The following is a 23,326-nucleotide window of genomic DNA, read 5'->3' on the forward strand; positions in this document are numbered from 1 at the left end:
ATGGTCCAATAGTCACACCACCTGGTTAACGGGAAGAGACCGCAGAAACGCCCCCTTCTTTACGACGGTGAGGTCCAGCTCTCACATCCATATTCAGCCAGATTGCTGAGGGAACGATCCACTGCCACAGGTTCCAGCCCCTAGCCATTTCACTCACTCCACGTGATGTCAATAAATGGCTGAGAGCAGCCCAGCTAATCCAGTAAAATCATAACACTGGCATCTCCCCAACATGTGCAACAGATACATTCTGTACACTAAATATACAAGGAACACCCGAACCAGCTGAGCACCGTCCAGCTGATCAACTCTCAGTCACCATCAGAATGAGTTGAGATATCATTAACACTACTTTCAAATGACACTCAGCAGTGATCTGCTCACTGATGCCTGGTTTGGGTTTCACCAGGACCACCCAGCCCCAGACCTTGCCAAACACTGACCCAACAGCTGAACCCCAGAGGAGAAAGCAAAGAGACTGCCTGCAATATTGTCAGCTGGTTTTCATAATCTGCTCAGCACATCACAGAAATTATTCTCCCAACAATGGAATCTGTCTTCACTTCTCACAGCCAACATAATCAAATACCCCACACCCCCCAGATATTTTCTCTTCTTCCTCCACCCAATGGCAGGAGATAGAAAAGCCTGAAAGCATGTATAGCACAAGGTTCAAGGACAATTTCTATTCTGCCATATCACTACTTAACAGTTTCCTAGTATGATACAATGGAGTCTTGATCTCACAATCTACCTTGTTAAGGCCATGCACCTCATTGTCTGCCTAACTGTGCCTTCTCCGCTACACTACAATTTGCAGTCTGGTATTGCTTTCCTTTGTACTACCTTAACGTACTGTTGCGATGAAACTATCTGTACGGATGGCATACAAAACAAGGTTTTTCGGTGTACCTCAGAGTACATGTGATATATATAAAGCTGATTAAAACTGGTCAAAGAATACTGCAGTGGTTGGGATCGCACCTGTTGAGATCATTGGAGGTCGGTCACTCCCCCATCCCCAGGTCATCCCTGCTGGGTTCCTCAGGGCAGTGCTCCTGACCCTGCCATCTTCATCTGCTTCATGAATGGCATTCCTTCCATCATGAGCTCGGGAGTGGGAATGTTCACCGAATGTTTCTCAGTCTTAAGAGTTGGAGTTATTCAGCATGGTTACAGTTCCTTCAGTCTAATTCATCCATGCCTATCAAGATGCTGCCAAAGCCATTTGCCTAGGTTTGGCCTGTACCCCTCTGAAACTTCCCTCTCTGTTTTCCATCATTTCTAATTCCTCAGCAACTGAAGAAGCCCACGTCTGCACTTGGCAACATTCAGGCACATGCTGATAAGAGACAAGTAACACTCACACTATGAAAGGGCTGGTCATTGACCACTTCCAACACAAGAGAGTCTCACCACCTCCCCTTGATATTCATTCGGAATGCCCATCACCAAGGTCACCACTGACCAGAAACTCATCAAGACAGGCACATGAACAAGAGTGAATCAGAGGCTGGGTAGCCTGTGGTGAGTCACTCCCCTCTACCTACAAATCACAGTCAGCAGTGTGGCAGAACGCTCTCCATGTTCTGTAGCAGGGGCAGCTCCAAAAGCTCAGTCTCATCAGTAACACAACAGTCTATTAGACTTGTACCTCTTCACTTGCCCACTACTCACTGGTAGGCAATAGCTGCAGTGTTCACCATCTACAAAGTACACTGCAGTTATTCACCCAGGTTACTTGAAAAGCCTCCTTCAAACATGTGACCCCCATCACCAAGAAGGCAAGCACACGCAGATACACAAGATCACCACCTCCAGGTTCCCACCCTGACGTGGAAATGTACCACCAGTTCTTCTGGGACTGCCTGCAACTCCCTCCCCAATAACACCTTCACTAGAAGGAATGCAGGACCTATATGGCACCCTGGTCCAGTAGGTTAAATCCAATGGGATCCAGAATCATCTAGCCAATTGAATACAAAGTGAGCTTGCTTGTAGTGTCTACGGGATGGTCGAGGAGGTTTGTTATAGATTGGAGGTCTGTGACCAGTAGTGAGCCACCGGGATTGGTCCATGAGTCTCTGTCAAATACATTAAAGATTTGGTTGACAATATAAGTGGCATGATTAAGTTTGTGGACGACACCAAAATTAGTGGCAATAGTGAAGGTTGTCCAACATTACAACAGAATCTAAATCCACTGGGAAAGAAGGCAAGTGTTAAGTGAATTTTGGAAGTTAAATCGATAAAACCTGAAACTGGAATGAATCCAACAGTACACCACCATGGAAAGTCCCAGCAGCACAGTTCCACCAGACAATCCCAGCAATACATTTGGGTCACTAACAAGCCCCACTCCTTCCTTGGCTACTCTCTTATCCTGCAATATACACATAAAGTGCCCTGCCTTAATTTTGTTCACCGGTGACATTTCATGCCCCCTCTTTGCCCTCTTACTATCTTACACACCCGGAGACTTCCTTTGATTTCAGCTCTCTATACCTGCCACACTGATCTCCCTCAACACCTTCTGTTCCATGGAACTTCACTCTACGAGGACAAATTGACCCTGAGCTCCCGTTATTTCATTTTTAAATGATTCCCATCAGCAGAAATAGTCTTCTGGATAATTAGCTATTGCCCATCAACTTTAGCCAGGTCTTGAAATTGCTTTGTTCTCTTGAAATTGGTCTTCCTTGAATTAGGATCTTCACAGAATTAGTCATTACTTCTGAATTGCATTCCTACTGACATCAACTCTTTACAAGTACTGCCCTCCTCCAACTGGAGTGTCTATATGCTAGCTCTACAACCATTCTAGTCAGTTTTACAATTCCACTTTCATTAGTTATTTTCACACAAAGGTTGATGTGTGTTCTGGGCTGTGTGTATGTGCGGTTAACACTCAGCCCTGATGTGTGTAAGGATACTATGTGAATGTGCGTATTGGGTGCATGAGGTTACTGTGCAGTGTGTGGTAGTTAATGTGTGTCTGTATAGTTTGGTTGCATTTGCCCTGGGTATAGGGATTACAGTGTGTGGATGCTGGACCGGAGCAGTTGTTGGGTGCAGCATGGGCGTCGGGATGGGGTGTAGAAACGGGAAGGACTGCAGTGTGTCTGGCTCTGAGGGCGATGTGTAGAAACAAGCCCGACCCTGAGTGAGGTGGCAACCAGTCCCATGTCCAAGCAGCCGGTACCAGCTGTGTGCGACGCCCTCCCATCCCTCACCCCACCCAGTCCCCTCTCTCCATCTCTCTCCGCCCCGCTCACCTCGCAGCAGTCCATGGCGTCGTCGAGGCGGCCGAGTTTGCGGTAGGCAGCAGCCATGTGGTACTGGCTCATGGCGCGGTACTTGAGGCTCCAGCCCTTGCCGTAGTCGGCCACCAGCTCGGCCGCCTTGCAGGGGAAAAACAGCGCCTTCTCGTAGTCCTTGAGCTGCACGTAGAATCCGCCGAGGCTGCAGCAGACGCGGCACTCCAGCATCTTGTCGTCGTTGCCGTGCGCGTAGCGCAGCGCCTTCTCGAAGCACTCGAGCGCCTTCTGGAAGGCGCTGAGGCCCAGGAAGGCGTTGCCCATGCTGAGGCAGACCTGCCCGTTGAGCTGCAAGCCCAGCCGGCCGCCCTGCGTGCTCAGGCAGGTCCGGCAGTAGGACACGGTCTTGGCGAACTCGCACAGCTTCTCGTTGCTGCGGGCCAGATTGAGGTAGGACTCGGTAACGTAGTCCGGGGCGCCGAGCTGGCGGGCGGCCTCGGTCTGCGCCAACGCCAGCCTCAGCATGTCGCCGTACCGGCCCATCTCCGAGTGCGCCGTGATGAGGCAGCCTAGAACCCGAAACCGCCCCGCCAGGTCGGTGCTCTTCAGCAGCACCTGGTTCCACACCTCCAGCGCCCGGGATGTGTCATTGGACTGGTAGAGGCGCAGGCCCTTCTCGATCTGCTGCTTGGTCTGGTCCTGGCCCATGGCCATGGGCTGGGGGAGGGGGACACCGCACAGCCCGGTCCGCGGCGGCAACACGCCGGCCTCTGAGGGGCTGGCAGGGCTGGCCGGCCGGGCGAATGCCGCCGGAACGCGATCGGCTGCTGGCTCGGGCTCGGGAGTAAGGGAGGGGAGAGAGGCGATCCCGGGCTGCAGCTGCCCATGTCCATCGCCGGACAGCGTGGTGGTGGGGTGGCAGGCAGCGCTGTCAGTCTGTCAGAGCGGCAGGAAATGGACAGAACCTCCCACCACACACACTCCTACTCACACAGCGACTCCTTAACCCCGTCCTCAGCGACAGCGACCTCCCAGGCTCAATCTCACCAAGCGATCCTCCTCTGAGGAACCCAAGCCCCCCGCTCTTCACCTTTCAGACTCCGAGCCCGGGTAGTAAACGCGCTTTGACTGCAGGAGAATCGGAGACCTGTTCAAATCTCCCTGGAGGAACAACTGCTCATTCCATCCTCTGACCCATGGAATGCACATCGTGCCCCGTGGGAACCCAAGGCTAATACAGCTACAGGTGTGGTCTGCTGGAAGCTGGGGCCAGGCCCTGCAGTTTGGAGCTCAGGCAACAGCTGACTCCCTCAGGGAGGAGTGCTTTGCATCGTGCAATTAGGCTTGGCGAGAACGATGAAAATTCAGGCCAAAGTGGAACGGCAGTACAAGAAAACGGTACCTTTCTGTCTGTATCTTGTTTTACGGCGGTTGGCATCCAGCTTAATGGTGCATTACCGCCACTCCCTTTCTCTCTGACTGGCTTTCAGTTCTTAATGCTGATAGGGGAGAGGGCAGTAGAATTGGAGCTAAGGCCATAGCAGGATGGAGGAGAAAGATCAGCCGGTGACAGGAGCTCCCACCGTTGGCAGAATGGGCAGCCAGGCACCAGCAGTCAAGACCCAAGTGTAGTAATATTGTCCCTGGATGACAGGGTCAAAGGGATCACTACGATGTCTGGAGAGGAGGGAGATGAACAGCCAAAGGTTGTGGTCCATTTTGATACCAAAGCCAGTGTGAATAGAAAAAGCCACGTCTGTGTGTGGAAGGGGTTGTGGCTTTATGTATCAGGGGTACTAGTACCATTTCTGGGGGACAATAAACAAGATACTGGAAGATCCCAGCAGGCATGACAGCATCTGTGGAGGGAAATAGTCAGTGTTTCAGGTTGAGAGCGTTGAAAGATTGAGGAGATAAGGAAATATAAAGGGTAGAGCTGACAAGCAATAGGTGGACCCGGGAAGGGGAGTGGAAATAGTGATTGAAAGTGGGAGGTGATGGGTAGAGGAGACAAAAGGCTGTAGACACTGGCATCTCATCAGTAGAGAAGATAGAACATGGAATCCAGTGAGGGAGGTGGAGTGGACAGATAAGAGGAGAGGATCCATTGGGAGGAGTGTCTGGCTGATGAAGCAGGAGGAGGAGGGGAAACAGGGTGATGGCGGCTGGCGTGGGTGTGGGGAAAACTGGACAGACCAAGAGAAAGAAAAGGAACAGAGAGGGAGCAGGTCACTAGAAATTGGAGAATTCAAGGTTCACACCATCACAGATGGTGGGAGTTGGCTGGAGGGAGATGGGGAGGAAGTAAATGAGCCTCCACCAAACAGGGTTTGTTGTCCTCAAGGGGAGTGGGTTGGGGGAGTATGTTTAATTTAGCAGGGGAACAGAAGCAGGAATAGGCTGTTAAAGGCTGAGGAGGTGTACATAAAAGGATTGGAAGGATTAAATAGCACCAGAACAAGCAACAAAACCGTTTGGACAGCTGACCGGGTTCATCCTCAGACCTTGTGAGAGGAGAGAGAGGAAACTGCAGAGGCCCTTGCGAAGATATTTGCTTCATTGTTAGCCACTGGAGAAGCTACCGAAGATTACAAGGTGGCTAACATCATTCCATTATTTAAGGAGGATAGCAAGAACAAGCCAGACACTGACCAGCCTGACATCAGTGGTGGGAAAGTTACTGGTGTGAATTCTGAGGGACAGGGTTGGCCAGCATTTGGATTAGAAGGTTTCAACATGGCTTTGTGTGTGGGAAGTTGTGGCTGATGAATCATCTTTTAGAGTTTTTAGAAGAGGTAACCAAAAGGGTAAATAAGGGTAGGGCAGTGGATGTTGTCTATTTGAACTTGGGTGACGAGGGCGGACTGGAAGGTTTGGTTCCTTGGGACCCAGGGAGACCTATTTAAGTGGATTCAAAATTGGCTCAGAGGCAGGAAGGTTGTTTCTTGGGATGGAGGTCTGTGTGCCAAAAGGGTTGGTGTTGGGAGCCTTGGTACTCATTATATGAATGATTTGGATGTGAATACACAAGGCTTCGTCAAAGTTCAAAGTAAATTTATTATTTAAATATGTATATGCATCATACACTATTGGGATATTCATTTCCTTGTAGGAATAAACAGGGAAAAAAGACAATAGAATTTTATGACTAACTATACATAAACATTGCCACAGGAGGGAGGGGAGGTCCCTAATGAATACTTTGCTTCAGTTTTCATCAGTGAGAGGGACCTTGATGTTTGTGAGGACAGCATAAAACTGGCTGACATACTAGAACATGTCAGCATTAAGAAAGGGATACGCTGGAACTTTTGGAAAACATTAGGATAGGTAAGTCTCCAGGGTCGGAGGGAATAAACCCCAGGTTACTACAGGAAGTGGGGGAAGAGATTGTTGTGCCTTCGTTGATCATTTTTGCATCCTCATTGGCCCCAGAAGTAGCACCAGATGATTGGAGGGTGGCAAATGTTATTCCTTTGTTCAAGAAAGGGAGTAGGGTTATCACTGGGAATTATATTGCAGAAGATTTATGAGCATTTGGAGAAGCCTAGTTTGATTAGGGGTAAACAGTGTCACTTTGAGTGGCAGTTCATGCCTCATAGCCTGACTGAACTCTTTGAGGATGTCACTAAACACATTGCTGAAGGTGCAGCAGTGGATGTGGTGTGTATATATATTTGTAGGAAGGCTTTTGATAGGTATTGCATTCAAGGAAACATGGATGTGTGGATTCAGAATTGACATGCTCATAGAAGGCAGAAGGTGGTTTTATATGGAACATACTCTGCCTTGTGGCTGGTGACCATTGATTTTCCATAGGGATTTGTTCTGGGACCCCTGCTGTTCGTGATTTTCTAAAAGGACTTGAATGAGGAAGTGGAAGGGTGGGTTTCTAAATTTGCATAATACAAGAAGGTTGGTGGTGTTGTTGATAGTATAGAAGGTTGTTGTAGTTTACAACAGGACATTGACAGGTTGTAGAGCTGGGCTGAGAAGTAGCAGATGGAGTTCAACATGGAAAAGTGCAAAGTGATTCACTTTGGCAGGATGAATTTGAAGGCAAAATACAGGGTTTATGGTAGGATTCCTGGCAGTGTGGGGAAACAGAGGGGTTTTGCAGCCTACATCCATAGATCCCTCAAAGAATCTGCATAATATGATAAAGTTGCCAAGAAGTCGTATGATGTGTTGGTCTTCACTGGTCCGGGGATTGTGTTCAAGAGCCACGAGGTAATACAAAAGCCTAGTTAGACCACACTTGGAATATTGTTCATTACAGACAGGATGTGGAAGCTTTAGAGAGGGTGCAAACAAGACTTACTAGGATGCTGCCTGGATTGGAGAGCACGTCTTATGGTATTAGGGTGAGCGTGCTAGGGCTTTTCTCTTTGGAGTGAAAGAGGATGAAAGGTGACTTGATAGAGGTGTACAAGATGATAAGAGGCATAGATAGAGTGAATAGCTAGAGACTTTTTCCCAGGGTGGAAATGGCTAATATCAGGCAGCATAATTTTAAGGTAATTGGAGGAATGTATAGGATGGGGAATAGGTGGTGTAGTGGCACTTCCACTAGACTTCAAGACAAGTGGTCCTGGGTTCGAATCTGGCCAGCTCCTTGCATGCTTTCCATCCAGCTAGGTTGAGTGTTGAGCTAACAGCTTGGCCTGGTAAAAAATAGCGAGGTTGCTGTCCAATGCACCACAAGGCATGGAAAGGAACAACAATAGGAGGGAATGTCAGAGGTAAGTTTCTGTTTACACAAAGATTGGTGAGCGCATGGAATGTCCTACGAGAGGCTACGGTACACTAGCGACATTTAAGAAACCCCTAAATAGGCACAAGGATGACAGCAAAATGGAGGACTACATAGGAGTGAAGGGTTAGATTGACCTTAGGTCAGCACAGCATGGGCCAAAGGGCCCGTACTGTGCTGTAATGTCTTGTGTAAAGACTGACAAGCAACCATCATGCAAAAGGATATAAAATGTGCAATAAAAATAATACTGAGAAGATACAGAAAGCTGTAGAGTCCTTGAATGTGAGTCTGTAGGTGGAGTACTGGTGAATGAAGTTATCCATGCCATACGAAGATCTGTAAATTTGCAGGTTATGTGAAATTAGGGGATGTTAATAGTGAAGGAGGTTATCTTGGTTACAGCAAATCTTGATCAGTTAGGGAAGAAGGCTGAGGAGTGGCAAATGGATTTCAATACAGGTAAGTGTGAGGTGATGCATTTTGCTGACCACCTTGTACTATGAATGGCAGGCTGTAAATAAACGGAGACCAAGGAGTACAAGTGCATGGTTTGTTGTAAATGTCATCACAGGTAGACAGGGTGTTGAAAAAGGTGGCTTTCATCACTGGCTGTAGGAGCTGGGACAATATGTTGCAGGACTATAAGTAGCTGATGGGGCTGCACTTGAAGTACTGTGTACAGCAGGGTTTCTCAACTGGGGTTCTGCAAGAGATCATGATTAAAAAAATAAACATCGTTGTTTGAACTTGGCGCAACGTACTCGCAGTGGTGGGCAGTGACCAAGCAGCCTTGTTAGCAGTCTCTCAGCCCCATATGGCAGTGCACAGCAGGACTACATTTATTTGGTTGAGTCCTCTCCCTCCCCCAACTTCCCCTGACATATGGCAGCGAACAAACTCCACCTGTATAGTAGAAAATTGGAGGGAAATTTTCATTCTAAAGACAGTCAAATATGGCAATTTTTTAAGCAAAGGTGTGAGATGGAAGAGGAGGATTCTAAGGCTTCGGCCTACAGACAATTCTGATAAGGTTAATGATAAAGAATTACAATCTTCTGAGTCATTTCACTGCACTTGTTCAACAACGGATACAAAAAAGTCCATCTTTAATCATAAGCTGATTATTTACTGATCAGTTACTTATCATTGGGTGATCCTAGTTGTCCTATTCCATTGTGCCTCATCTGTGACAAACAACTTACAGATGCAGCAATCGCTCCAGCAACATTGAAAAGACACTTAACTACAAATCACAGCCACATAACACAAAAATGTGCTGATTATTTTAAACGGCTATTAGAATCTCAAAACAAACAGAGTAAAGCTTTTATTAATAAAGGCACAGTCAATAAAGTGACTCAGGAAGCAAGTTATTTAGTAGCAGATCTTATTACCCAGAAAAGTAAAAGTCACACAGTTGATGGGGACCTAATAATGCCAACATGTAAAATTATAGTGGGTAAAATGCTAGGAATAGATGCAGTACAAGAAATTGATAAAGTTTCACTCTCAAACAGTACGATAAGTCGAGGTATTGTTGACATGTTACAGGATGAAGAGGTTTTGTGTGATAAACTGGAAAACAACAGCTTCACAATCCAGGTTGACAAGTCAACAGATTTCACCAATAAATGTCATGTTGTAGCATTTGTAAGATTTGTAAATGATGATGAAATTCAAGAAAATTTTTTCTGTTGCAAAGAGCTGCCTGAAACAAGCAAAGGCCGAGATACATTTTGTCTTCATATCTGAAAGCAAAAGGTGCGTCTTGGACAAACTTTGTTGGCATCTGTACTGCGGGTGCCTCATCAATGTCTGGCTCCATGAGATGTTTCATTTCAAAAAGAAAATCCTGACATTATTACACTGTTTTCTTCAGAGAGAGGTGCTGACGTTAAAAAGTCTTGGAGATGAAATCAAAATCTGGATGACGCTACAAATATGGTTAACTTTATTATTTTAGTTCACCCAAAAATGTTGTTAAAAACTGAAAACCTGGACAAAGAGACACCAATCTCTTACTACATACAGAAATCCGGTGGGTTGACAGAGGAAGAGTTCTCAGTTTTGAGCTGAAAGGTGAATTGCAGGATTTTGCTGCGTGCTTCGAAGATGAAGAATGGCTGCAGAAACTAGCCTACTTAGTAGACATTTTTCATCAGATGAACCAATTGTACACATCTCTGCAAGGCCCTGGAGAAGATGTTTTGACTTCAAGTGACAAGATCCTTGGATTGAAAAGGATCTTTGGAAAAATGTTGCAAAAGGAAATCTTGAAATGTTTCCACTGCTGTTTGCACTAGAGAAAGGATCAGCAATTCTCTAGTCTTATTGAACTACAGAGCAAAATTGAACAATATTTTTCCTCCCTTTCAACACAAGTGTACGACTGGGTGAGGGACCTTTCTCTGAATTTTCTGCTCAGTCTGAGAACTTGACGTTGAGCTGCAGTCTGATCGTGCGCTCAACATGAGATTTACTGACCTGCCCCTGAAGAAACATAGAAAACCTACAGCACAATACAGGCCGTTCGGCCTACAATGCTGTGCCGAACGTGTACTTCAGAAATTTCCTATGGTTACCCATAGCCCTCTATTTTTCTGAGCTCCATGTATCTTCTGTCCAGGAATCTCTTAAAAGACCCTATCGTATCCGCCTCCACCACCATCGCTGGCAGCCCATTCCATGCACTCACCACTCTCTGCATAAAAAACTTACCCCTGACATCTCCTCTGTACCTACTTCCAAGCACCCTAAAACTGTGCCCTCTCCTGTTAGCCATTTCAGCCCTGGGAAAAAGCCGCTGACTATCCACACGATCAATGCTTCTCATCACCTTGTACACCTCTATCAGGTCACCTCTCATCCTCTGCCGCTCCAAGGAGAAAAGGCCGAGTTCACTCAACCTATTGTCATAAGGCATGCTCTCTGATCCAGGCAACATCCTTGTAAATCTCCTTTGCACCCTTTCTATATTTTCCAAATCCTTCCTGTAGTGAGGTGACCAGAACTGAGCACAGTACTCCAAGTGGGGTCTGACCAGGGTCCTATATAGCTGCAACATTACCTCTTGGATCTTAAACTCAATCCTTCGGCCCATGGTTGATGAAGGCCAATGCACCATATGTCTTATTAACCACGGAGTCAACCTGCATAGCAGCTTTTTACCATTAATACTATATTCTGCCATCATATTTGACCTACCAAAATGAACCACCTCACAGTTATCTGGGTTAAACTCCATCTGCCACTTCTCAGCCCAGTTTTGCATCCTATTGATGTCCCACTGTAACCTCTGACAGCCCTCCACACTATCCACAACACCTCCAACCTTTGTGTCATCAGCAAATTTACTAACCCATCCCTCCACTTCCTTATCCAGGTCATTTATAAAAATCAGAAAGAGAAGGGGTCCCAGAACAGATCCCTGAGGCACACCCCTGGTTACCGACCTCCATGCAGAATATGACCCATCTACAACCACTCTTTGTCTTCTGTGAGTAAGCCATTCTGGATCCACAAAGCAAGGTCCCCTTGGATCCCATGCCTCCTTACTTTCTCAATAAGCCTTGCATGGGGTACCTTATCAAATGCCTTGCTGAAATCCATATAACCTACATCTACTGCTCTACTTTCATCAATGTGTTTAGACACATCCTCAAGAAATTCAGTCAGGCTTGTGAGGCATGATCTGCCTTTGACAGAGCCATGCTGACTATTCCTAATCATATTATGCCTCGCCAAATGTCCATAAGTCCTGCCTCTCAGGATCTTCTCCATCAACTTACCAACCACTGAAGTAAAACTCACTGGTCTATAATTTCCTGGGCTATCTCTACTCCCTTTCTTGAATAAGGGAACAACATCCACAATCCTCCGGAACCATTGATGATGCAAAGATCATTGCCAGAGGCTCAGCAATCTCCTCTCTCACCTCCCACAGTAGCTCTGGGGTACATCTCGTCCAGTCCTGGTGATTTATCCAACTTGATGCTTTCCAAAAGCTCCAGCACATCCTCTTTCTTAAATGTCTATATGCTCAAACGTTTCAATTCACTGTAATCATCCCTACAATTGCCAACATCCTTTTCCGTAATGAATACGGAAGTAGTTCTGCGTTTCTGTGAAAGAAGAGCATCCTGCCATTCATAGGAAAGCATTTAACATTTAGCTGCAGTTTTCATCTTTTTGCATGCATAAGCAAACTTTTTTCTTGTTTAATAAGCATCAAGAGCAAGGATAGAGATCACCTCATTTCAGTTGTAGATGCAATTCTTGCATGCTTATCTCAAGTTTGACCCAGGACTGAGTATTTTTGCAGCAAAGAACAAGCGCAGGTTTCACATGCTGGGCCTATATTTGAGCCTGATCATGTCAATCAGTCAGAAAATGTTTTTTCAAAGTCTTGAAAGGTTGGCTAAAAATTCATTCCCTACTCAAAAGAGCATTGACAATGATTTTTGGATTTTATCTATAACTTACTGATCATGCTAACATACTGTGTGCTGTACATTTAATAATTTTTACACGGGGGGTTCCTGAGACCTGAAAGTTTCAAGGGTTCCTCCAGGTCAAAAGGGATGAAAATAGCTGGTGTACAGAATTGGTCATTGTTGTAAGAAAGATCTAAACTGGAAGAAGTGCAGAGACTTGCAAGGATATTGCCTGGAATAAAGAGCTGAGATTATAGGGAGAGGCTGGGCAAGTTCGGTCTCTATTTCTTGAAACATGATGAGATGAGGGATGACCTGATCTAAGTGTTTAGAATTATGAGAGGTATAGATAAGGTAGATGGTAATGGCCTTTTCTCTGTGCCAGGGTGTCAAAAACTATGGGGCATAGGTTTAGGGTGAGAGGGGATGTTTTAAAAGGGTGCAGAGGGACAACTTTTTCCACACAGAGGTTGTTGAATATATGGAATGATCTGTTGGAGGAACTGGTTGAAGCAGGTACAATAGTATCATTTAAGAAGCACTTGGTCAGGTACATGGAGGGGCAGGATTTGTTGGGATATGGGCCAAACACAGGAAATTGTATCTGTGTGAGCACTGTGATCAGTGTGGTCTGATTGATCTGTGCTATATGACTCTATAACCAGACCAAGGAGGAGTGTGCAAGTGTCAAGGATCAGGTCGCATTAAGTGTACATAGACACAAGGTTGATGAACACCAATTGAAACAAACCATATGGAATGAAGATGTTCTAGGAAGAGCAGAGAACTTGCTAAAACAGATATGGATGGGTGCTAAATATCCCTAGATACCAGACAGAGATGAAAGAAGAGAATGTGGCAGTATTGATCAGAGAGGAACACACACAAAGTGTTGGAAGAACTCAACAAGCAAAGTAGCATCTATGGAGGGGAATAAATGGTCGATGTTTTAGGTTGAGACCCTTCATCATGACTGGTAGGGGAAAAAAGGAGAGAGGAGAGGAAAGAGTACAAGCTGGCAGTTGCTAGATGGAAACAGTTGAGGGGGTATGTGGGTGGGTGAAGGAGAGAGATGAAGTAAGAAGTGGGAGTTGATGGCTGGAAGAGGTAAAGTGCTGATGAAGGAATCTGATAGGAGAGGATAGTGGACCATGGAAGAAAGGGGAAAAGGTGCAGAAAGGAACGTGAAGGGCAGGTGAGAAATCTTTTAGTATGAATGACTTTTTTTCTCTTCTTTTTGAGACATTGTAAGTGATGCTTACTTCGATGTACTCTTGATTTTGGAATTGATAATAAAAAGATTTGAAAATGAAATAAACAGTACTGTATGGCTACTGAAGCTGAAAAAGAAGGAAAGAGTGAGAGAGAAGGCAGAATGGGAAATGTGAAAAGAAAGAAGGGGGAGGGTGAGAAATCAATGTTCATGCCATCAGGTTGGAGGCTACTCAGACAGTGTAAAGTGAGCTGCAGCTTCATTGTGGTAGTAGAGGAAGCCACAGACCAACATTCAAGAATGAATAGGAAACCACGGCAGGAGCATCATATATAGTAGATGACACCAAAAGACTCGCATGTGAAGACCTGGCTCACTGTTTGGGTGCTCTGAACAGTGGTGAGAGAGGTGGTGTAGCGTCAGGTGTAGTACTTGTTGCCCTGCAGGGATTAAGTGCCAGGAGGGAAAGTGGAAAAGGGAGTCACATATAGAGCAATCCCCAAGGAAAGTGGAGTGTTGGTGTTACCCGATCAAAACTTCTCCATGGATGGCTTCCAGACCATTCGGGCTGACCGGAAGTGCACTGAGAGTGGTAAGCGTAAAGGAGTTGGGCGCTTACTGTTCTGGTTAACAACGGATGGTGCAATCCCGGTCATATTACGATCAAGGAACGTGTTTGTAGACCGGATCTTGAACTTTTTGCTGTTGGACTCCGGCCATATTCCACCGAGATACAACACTGGAGGTTGTTCCTGCCTGTGGCCATCGAACTTTGCAGCTCCTCCCGTGGAGGGTCAGACACCCTGAGCCAATAGGCTGGTCCTGGACTTATTTCCATCTGGCATAGTTTGCATATTTATGCTCTATTCTTGGTTGGTGCGGCTGTAACGAAACCCAATTTCCCTCGGGATCAATAAAGTATATCTATTTATGTTGGATATGTGGCTACTGGTAGGATCCCATTGATGATGACTTAAGTTATGGAGAATGCTGGAAATAGTCCTGGAGTACAGATGGAGAAGAAATAAGAGAATATGGTAATATTGATTAGAGAGGGAATGACTAGATAGCCATCTCCTGCTATATCTTTGTCTGATGGGTACTTCATCTTTGTCCAAATTCAATACTCTGATATCAAACTGTTTACATTTAACAGTGAGATACAACTCAGGAACCAATCCTGGCTCCAGTCCTCTCCTGTCTTGTCCCAAGATGGACAGAAGAACTGAATCCCTTGAGAGTGAGGCAAAGTGACTGCCCAGGACATCCAGGAAACACCTGAGAAAGTACAATCGGGTATCTCAATGTAAATGAAATCAATGGAAACCACTGGGGGTGGGGGGAGAGGAGTCATGAGCCAGCATGATAGATCAGTCACAATTGCTGTCATAGCACAGAGTACTGTCAGAAGCACTTTACCTTGGAGATAATTTTTTTTAGGCAATATCAGCATCTCTAATGATAGAAACATAGAAAACCAACAGCACAATACAGGCCCTTTGGCCCACAAAGCTGTGCTGAACATGTCCTTACCTTAGAAATTACCTAGGGTTACCCATAGCCCTCTATATTTGTAAGCTCCATGTACCTATCCAGTCTCTTAAAAGACCCTGTCATTTCCGCTTCTACCACTAATAATGAAAGTTGATCTTTGATGAAGAATTGGTGATAATCAATAATGATCAGCACCCAGTTCCATTGGTATCCTCAGCAAATCAATCAGTTAAAGCCCACAGCAGGACATCAGGGTTGGCTGGCTAGTAAGATTTGAACCAGGCATCAAGTCATTAACGGGAGTATCTCATCATTTATCCTTGATGAATAAATCAGGATGGTGCGGGGCCACGAGCGACTATTTCTCACTGATTGAAGCATCAAGGAAGATTGAAACATCAAGGCGAATGCGGAGGAGGCTGGGTTGGTGGTCGCTCCCCATGGGAGGCCACATCTTGGGGGACAAAGGCTTCACAGAAGGACTGTGTTCAAGTTGCAGCTCTCCTCAATGTTGACAGAGGATGTTTTTGAAATTCTGAGGCATGTGATTATTGTAGTTTATATTAGTTTCCTTCAGTTTTTCTCTTCTTGCTGCCAATTGGCAGGTGGGCGATGTTACTTTTTTGGGGTGAGGAAGGGGTTGAGTTTGATGTTATTGTCATTTTTTTGCATGGGAGGGGCTTGGGGGTTAAGGGTTTGATGTGCCTTGGTGGGTGATCTGTTAGTTTTTGTGTGAAGGAGAGATTGGGGGAAGTTTGGGGCTTGCAAGATTTGTTTCTTTTTCTTTTTGACCATAAGGGTGGTTTTTCTATATTTCATGGCTACCTGGAGATGAATCTCATTTGTATTTTGTGTACATACTTTGATATAAAATTAACCTTTGAATCCTTGATGTTAAGTGACAGTGCCACTGTCAAGTCCCTACATTGGAAGGGGTTGGGATGGGGTACCATTTAACAGCATGCTAACTGAACCCTCCACCGACATACTGTGGTTACTAGGGGCAAAAGCTTGGTCTTCCACACGAATGCAGACCTTCATGCATGTAGCCACATAACCAAGCAGCTCACTCAAGAAGTTAGCAGCACAACCACCCACTCATTCTAGCAGTGTATCAGCTCAGTGTGCACACCTCTGTGATGCAGGGTTCCTCCTGTCACTTCCAGCCTGGAGAAGGCAGCAGGCAGACAGGAACAGCATCTCCATGCTTTCCTTCAGCTCAACTGCAAATACTGCTAACACTAAACTGAGGTGGGAGGAGGGTGTAAGTTATTGTTCAGCTAGCTGTGGGAGTTTGCAGACTTGTAATGCATATTGGTTGTTCTTTCAGTGGCATCTGTGGGGACAGAATTTCTTTCAAGTCATCAGATCTCCTTCCCAATTCTCACGGGAAATTTAAAACTTTGGCTGTTTCTTTCCACAGCTGCTGGCCTGAGGAAGGTTTCCAGCTGTAACTGCTTTTATTTCACATTTCCAACAACTGCAGTTTGATTTTAATTGCATCTTCAACAATGTTAAGTTGAACATCAATATTGCAATATTGTTGATGTTGAAGTTGGGTACCTTCACTGAATATCAACAATTTGTCTGAAATGTACTCCAATATGATTTAACCTTTGCAAAGAGACTGAATTAAGATAGTGATTTAAGTTAAAAGATTTCAAGTGACGGTCCCAACATTACACCCCAAAATTGGAAGCAATTGTAGACTTGTGAACACAGCATAATGACAAACTTCTATAGATGTGTAGAGGAGAGTATCTTGATTGGTTGCATCATAGTCCGGTACTGAGCAGAAAATCCTTCAAGAGGTAGTGGATAAGGCTCAGTCCATCGTGAGTAAAGCTTTTCCCACCATTCAGCGTATCTACACGGAACACTGTTGCAGGAAAGCACCATCAGAAGGATCCCCACCACCCTGGCCATACTCTCTTCTCGCTGCTGCCATCAGGAACAGTTATTACCCCCTCAACCAATGGGGATAACCTCACTCATCCCATCACTGAACTGTTCCCACGACCTACAGTCTCGCTTTCAAGGATTCCACCTCATGTTCTTAATATTTCTTATTATTTTCTATTTTTTCTTTTATATTTGCAGTTTGTTACCTACCATCAGGTTTAAACGACAGCTTCTATCCTGCTGTTAATACACCTTTACATCTCATATTCTAAAGATGAATTCCATCTCATTCGACATCATGAACCTTGTATTTTGCTTCCCTGCACTGTCTATGCAACTATATCACTATATTCTGCTTTTTTTCCTTTGCACTGTTGTGAAGTACGCAAGGAATGATCTGTCTGGATGGCATGCAAATCAAAATTTTTCACTGTACTATGGAAGAGGTTTTCAGAATTCAGCCCATTGAGTCTGCTCAGCCACTCAATGACCCCTCTCAACCCCATTCTGCTGCCTTCTCCACATAACCTTTGGCACCCTTGGTAACCTCTGTACAAGTGATGATAATATAAACTAATTACTATTTTTAAAGAACTTCAACCTATTTATTATGGTTTCTTAAATAAAAAAGATGATTAAACCTTTGGATGAAAAAGTTACCCAAGTTATGTTTAAATTATTCAGATTAACACTTATGTAGGAAAGGCACAGAAAGATATAGACTGAATGCAGACAAACAGGATTAATGTAGATAGGCAAAAAGTTTGGTTTGGGTGTGGTGGTTCAAAGTTGCATCAATCCTGGGTTAAAATCCTTTAGTTCTTTATCTCACTTATTGTGACGGTGCCTTCACAAGCACTCACTGCAGATTCACAATAAATGATAAATGCTGCAAAGAAAAGCAATTCTCGCACTCCGGGAATGAATGAAAACACACAGACTGATCCACATTGAATGACATCTTCCAGAGACAGCCACGTATTAAAGAAAGGAGGCAAGTGACAGAATCTTCTCAAACTGTTTAATAGTAAATGCTAAACAAGGTACCACAGTTTCATATAAAATGTCTGCAAATCTGTGTGTGCAGTTTAAAAAAAACTTAGTACCTAGTCAAGACAAAAATAGTAAGAAAAATCTGAAGCAAATACCAGCTTTATTCAAACTTGCAACACTTTGCCATACCTCTACAGTTTGCTCCAAAACAACTTACAAGTGGTTCTCTTCCATCTTTTCTAATTAACTCAATAAATTGTCTCAAGGTTACATCACACAGAAAAGAAAATACACACAGATAATAACACTTCAGGGGAAAAAAAGCTTTTTCTTTGTAATGAGAGCAAAATTGCATCTTACTTTAGTAGAGAGGTTTGGTCATTGTGGCAAACGTTTAGAAATCAATATCATTCACATTTGTTAATCATTTTATAATCCTCGTATAAAAGGCAAAGTTGTACAAAACCTACAGAGTTAAATACAATCAGTTTGTACCAAAAAAAGCCCACAGGATTCTAAAATGTTTGTTAACTTACAAAGCAGCAAGGGTTTGGAAAAACAGTCACTGAAATATTTGTTTTCAATGCTTATATTATCAAAAGATAACAAGATGGCAATTAAATATTCATTAAGCATTTTCCACAGGATTCTGGCAATGGGTGGTGTGGCAAAGACCACTGAGTGCTTGTGAAGAAGCTGGAGGATTGGCAAAGGAACTACAGAAGGAACTGTGCTTGAGTGAGACAGCATCAGCACATCAATCCCCTCCAGCATACATCATCCCTAATACCCCTTCAACTACACCCTCTAGTCAGTGGCAGTTGTGAAGGACCTTGGCATGAGGTCTGGGTTATCACACTGGGGCACTTACTGCACTAAGTGCTCAGCTGGAAGAGGAGACTGAGGCTCAGGTGCCTTTGGAAACACAACTGTTTCCGACAGTAATCCAAATGAGCTGCAAGCAGTTTCTCTGTGCAGCTAGCCATCCAGGCCTGGTCAAACTCAATCCCAAATGGCAGACTAGTTAATCAGTGCACTTCACACTGGAACAACAGATCAGCTAGTAACTCAAAAAATATGATGAGGTGAGGGGGAGGGGAAAGCTGATAAAACTGTTCAAGTAATGCTTCTTAATTCAGTAAATAATTTGCTAGGTCTAGCTATCCTTACTGTGTATTAGGATCTCAATAACCAGCTGTAGTCCTGCCCTGTCATCTGCTTACTTGTGCCGGTGAGTGCAGTCATAGGGCATTTAGTGGGTCAAAGGATGAGGAAAAATAACCAATGCCAGTGTCAAACCCAGAAAACCCAAAGGTGGGGTAGATTTAGGGAGGAGCAGATTTAGGGGAGTGGACTGTATCTGAGAATTTGTGGTTGGTGTATTTTGGGTGGAGGTTGAACAGTTGGAACTTGAGGATGAAATGCGTGGCTGTGAGATGGATGGCACATTAACGCTAGTGGGTGGTGGGGGAAAATGGAGGAAAGTTAAGGCTGGGTTGGAGAGAAGTGAGTGCTTTTTTAGGGATACAGTTTGGTGATGAGGAAGTGACACCAACCAGATGCCTGCGACAGGATGGAGTGGGAAGGGAAAGGCAGAGGTTAACTCTTGGCGCTACCTCATACCATTCGGTAACTAGCCATGGACACCGTAGTGGAAAAGCACAGTTGTCATGTATCCAATAATCAACTCAGCCCTTGCAAAATGTCTCACTTCCAAAACTGACACAGCCACTTGGATTACTTTGTGGAAAGTCAGCTAACTCCCCAGAATCTTTAAAACCAAACAATCTGTAAACAAAAACACTGCACACATACCAGCAGGGCAGCTGGGAACCGCTTTAACATCAGGGTCAAAGCGAACAGAGGGGTGGGCTTCAACGGGATGTTACCTGGTCTCCACACTGTATTTGCCATGAGACAGTTCAAAAATATACTTTATTTAAACCTCCAACTCAATTGTATTTTTCCTTTATCAAACGGAAAATTCAAAGTCAGGAAGACAGAAAAGCTGTACAAAGTGTAAAAGGCTGTAACATGCAAATAACACTTGGCACTAAATCAATTTAACAATTCACATCACATCTTGCTGAGGGTTTGAGCATAGATACAATACATGCAAGGTATAATCAGACCAAACTTGACAACATTAAACTAAAGACTTCCTTATTATTTCTTCAAACTTTTGCTTCAGACACTTACTGCTAACGTTAGAAAACCAAAGTGCCAAAAAAAACCCCAAGGGAAGTGGGCGACACTTTGTAAAAGCTATTCAAGTATTTCTTTATTGATGTCACTCCAGTATTCTGAGGGAGGGAGGGTCATGGAGCAATGAGAAGTGGGAGTGGGGTAAAGGAAGGAGTGGATGAGGGTGGGGATAGAGGGAGTAGGGGGTAAGGCAGGGGAGGCAGAGGTTGGAGATATGGATGGGAAGGGTGAGGGACAGACCAGAAGGGGAAGGGAGTGGTGAATGGCACAAAGAGTGGCTGAGGAGTTGGGGGGTGGGGACAGGAGGTGGACTAAGCAAGGGAGGGTTGAAGTGGAAAAGGGGAGAAGCAGCTGCCCCCCTGCCTTCTTCTGGAGTAGAAAGCATTTCAGCCTCATCATCTTTAAGAGTGTAATGTGATAAACACTTCATACTTCCCTAACACACAACACACTTAAAAAAAATGAAACAGGAGCACACACAAGTCATTTCTGTTTGTTTGCTGATTGGATGGTCAAGATACAAAGTCCTCTGCTAGTGCCAGAAAAGCTGCTTTGCTAAAAGGAGTAGAAAGTGTCAAAATGCTGCAATTTAGTTAAGAAATTCTAGAAAAATAGACTCTCAAAATTTTGAACGCAGCAATCTTTTGTAAGCTTGCTTAAAGTGGTCTGCCCCAGCAACACTGAAGGGTGTGTGTGTGTTGGGTGGGGTGGGGGTTGTAAGGGTGGGTGGGGCAAGGGAGGCTGGCAAAGAGAGGAAAAACAAAAAAATTCTGAAATACATCAAATTTAATGTCAAAAACAAGGTCAAAGTCAGTAGAGGTCAAGCATCAGAGAAGCTCAGAGACAACGAGGGACGATGAACTTTGACGTCACAGCAACATGCTAGGTAGACGATGAACAAACGGGCACGAAGATATCTAGGAGAAAACAAAACCAGAAAGGGAGAAGGACCAAGTTACACAAAGCTATAAAAAAGGGAAGAAATAAATTGAAATAAAAATTAAAAACAAAACAATGATACAGTGCATGAGATCAATGCATAATTTGAACATGGGACAGGGTACAGCACATGCTAAACACTGCAAACAGATGTAATTCACACAGGTACAAGAAAGACATCAGACAATCCTTAGCCACCCAGAGGGGGCAGGAAGTGGGAGGGGGAGAAGAGGAAAGAACAGGGGCCCCCATCCTGGGTCCTTTTATCTGCAACTTGTATCTACCTCATCGCCAAATGGCTGTAAGACAAAAAAAATCTTTAAAAGGGAGAATGATGGACAAGACTGGCACAGGTACACAGTTGGGAAATTTACCAATTTTGGTAATTTAAATTGCATTTTAAAAAAACAGCTACTTGGTTCTCAAGCCACAATTGCAGAATTAAGACCAACCTGGTTCACACAAAGAAAAGCTAAGCAGCCACTCCACAGAACTCCACTAACCACTTCATTAACCCAAATGCCTGACTGAGAAATCATCAGGTAAGACTTGTTTTAAAGGAAGATTAGCATTCCTACTACATCTGCCATCACTTTAGACCTCTCTAACCCTATACAATAATTTTTTTTTAAAAAAGTGCAGATTCTGTTGTAATCATGTGGCAGGCAACTTAAGATACAACAAGCTCCAAACTGCAGTGTGATAATGATAAGACAATTGCTTTTAAGTGACTTCAGTTGAAGGAAAATATTGTCCAAGGTACTGGGGAAGACTATACCTTGCTCTTCTTCACAATACTGTAATAGTGCTTAGAGAAGTGAAAGGCACTGGCAGATGGAGGAATGATAAATCAGTCTTTAGGATAAGTCCTACCCGACAATTCAGCGTTAATAGTGCCCCTGGAAACTTTCACAGCTATTTGAGAGAACAGACAGTCTCTACAGCGCAGTGCTCCCTAAGTACTGTCCCTCCTAGAATGTAGTCCTCTTTTGGTGCTCTCCCTCCTAAAACGTGGCACTCCCTTGGTGCTACCTCTCTGACCCTGTGTTCCTCCAACAGTTCATTCCCTCAGTCCTGCACCTTGGAGATGTGCACAACTCCATCCAAGACTGCAGTATTCACTTAGTATCTCCCACCCCGAAACAGCAGTGCTCTGTGAGCACTGTGCTCATCCCATCCAGACAATTGTAATGGAGGCACAAACCCAGAGCAGTGCTAGCTCAGTACCTCCCATCCCCAATCCCTAACAACAGTACAGGACTTGCTTAGTAATCATCATGTCCAGTCTTACGGCAGGATTTCCCTCAAAAATTCACTGCTGCAAGCTGGGCTGTGTGTCTGAGCACAAGGGGAATCTTTGGTCAGGTAAGGAGCCCCATGCTGTAATTCACCCTGTCTGAAACTGCATGGGAAGGAGAATGCATTGTGGGCACCCAGAGTGGGCTGGGTGTTAGGTCAGAAGTATAGGTGGGGGTTGGGTCAGGGGAAAACATGTCCCCTTTCCCTGCACAACAGACACCTCAAGGGACCCCAAGGGTATTGCTTAAACCCTGCCCCCACCTCTGATCCACATTCACACCAGAACACAGCCTGTTCACAGAGAGGAACACCGACAACAAACAGGCTCTAATCATCCTTCCCCCAGCTTCCAAATTTAAAACCAGGCCCTCCACTTCTGTTTCCAACAGTAATTTAAAAAACAATAGGTTTCAAGTTTTTGATTAAAGTGTGCTAAAAGGACACTGTATCAGTAGCTCCCCCTCAAACATTGCATATAACAACCATGTAAACCAGGTGCCTACAAAATACTGATTCTCCATTAAAATACTTCAGATAATAAATAATCTCCAACACTCAGGAGCTGTAAAAAACCTCTATAAAAATAGAAAAGGTAGAACTGTAATTATACATTCACCCCAATCTTAAGTTTGTGCATTTTTTTTTGAAACAAATTCACATTATTCTCCTGGAAGTTTTTTGTTTTAAAGTTGAACGTGTAAAAACAAAAAAAAAAACATTTTATTGTGAAGCCATCAATTATCAAAAAAAAACCCGGAGAGAACAAAACCCTGGGAGCCGCTCAGAGCGATCCTCGGAACGTCGGATACTTGATCATCCGAGTCAGTCACAGAAC

General features: G+C 44.5%; 2 protein-coding genes across 9 annotated transcripts in view; both read right to left on the minus strand.

Moving 5' to 3' along the window:
- The window catches only part of rapsn (receptor-associated protein of the synapse, 43kD), a 108,070-nt gene extending 103,680 nt beyond the window's left edge, over positions 1–4,390 (minus strand). Inside the window, exon 1 of the mRNA XM_063062280.1 lies at positions 3,276–4,390. Coding sequence (XP_062918350.1) covers positions 3,276–3,971 — 696 coding nt within the window. The 5' untranslated portion in view covers positions 3,972–4,390. The remainder of the gene's footprint in view (positions 1–3,275) is intronic.
- Positions 4,391–20,973: 16,583 nt separating this feature from the next.
- celf1 (cugbp, Elav-like family member 1) overlaps positions 20,974–23,326 on the minus strand; it is an 82,203-nt gene continuing 79,850 nt past the window's right edge. For all 8 annotated transcript variants that reach the window (XM_063062285.1, XM_063062287.1, XM_063062282.1 and 5 more), the window contains one exon: positions 20,974–21,170. The gene's annotated coding sequence lies outside the window, so the exon portion shown is untranslated. The remainder of the gene's footprint in view (positions 21,171–23,326) is intronic.

Source organism: Mobula hypostoma, chromosome 11, assembly GCF_963921235.1.
Source record: "Mobula hypostoma chromosome 11, sMobHyp1.1, whole genome shotgun sequence".
In the NCBI taxonomy this organism is placed as follows: Eukaryota; Metazoa; Chordata; class Chondrichthyes; order Myliobatiformes; family Myliobatidae; genus Mobula; species Mobula hypostoma.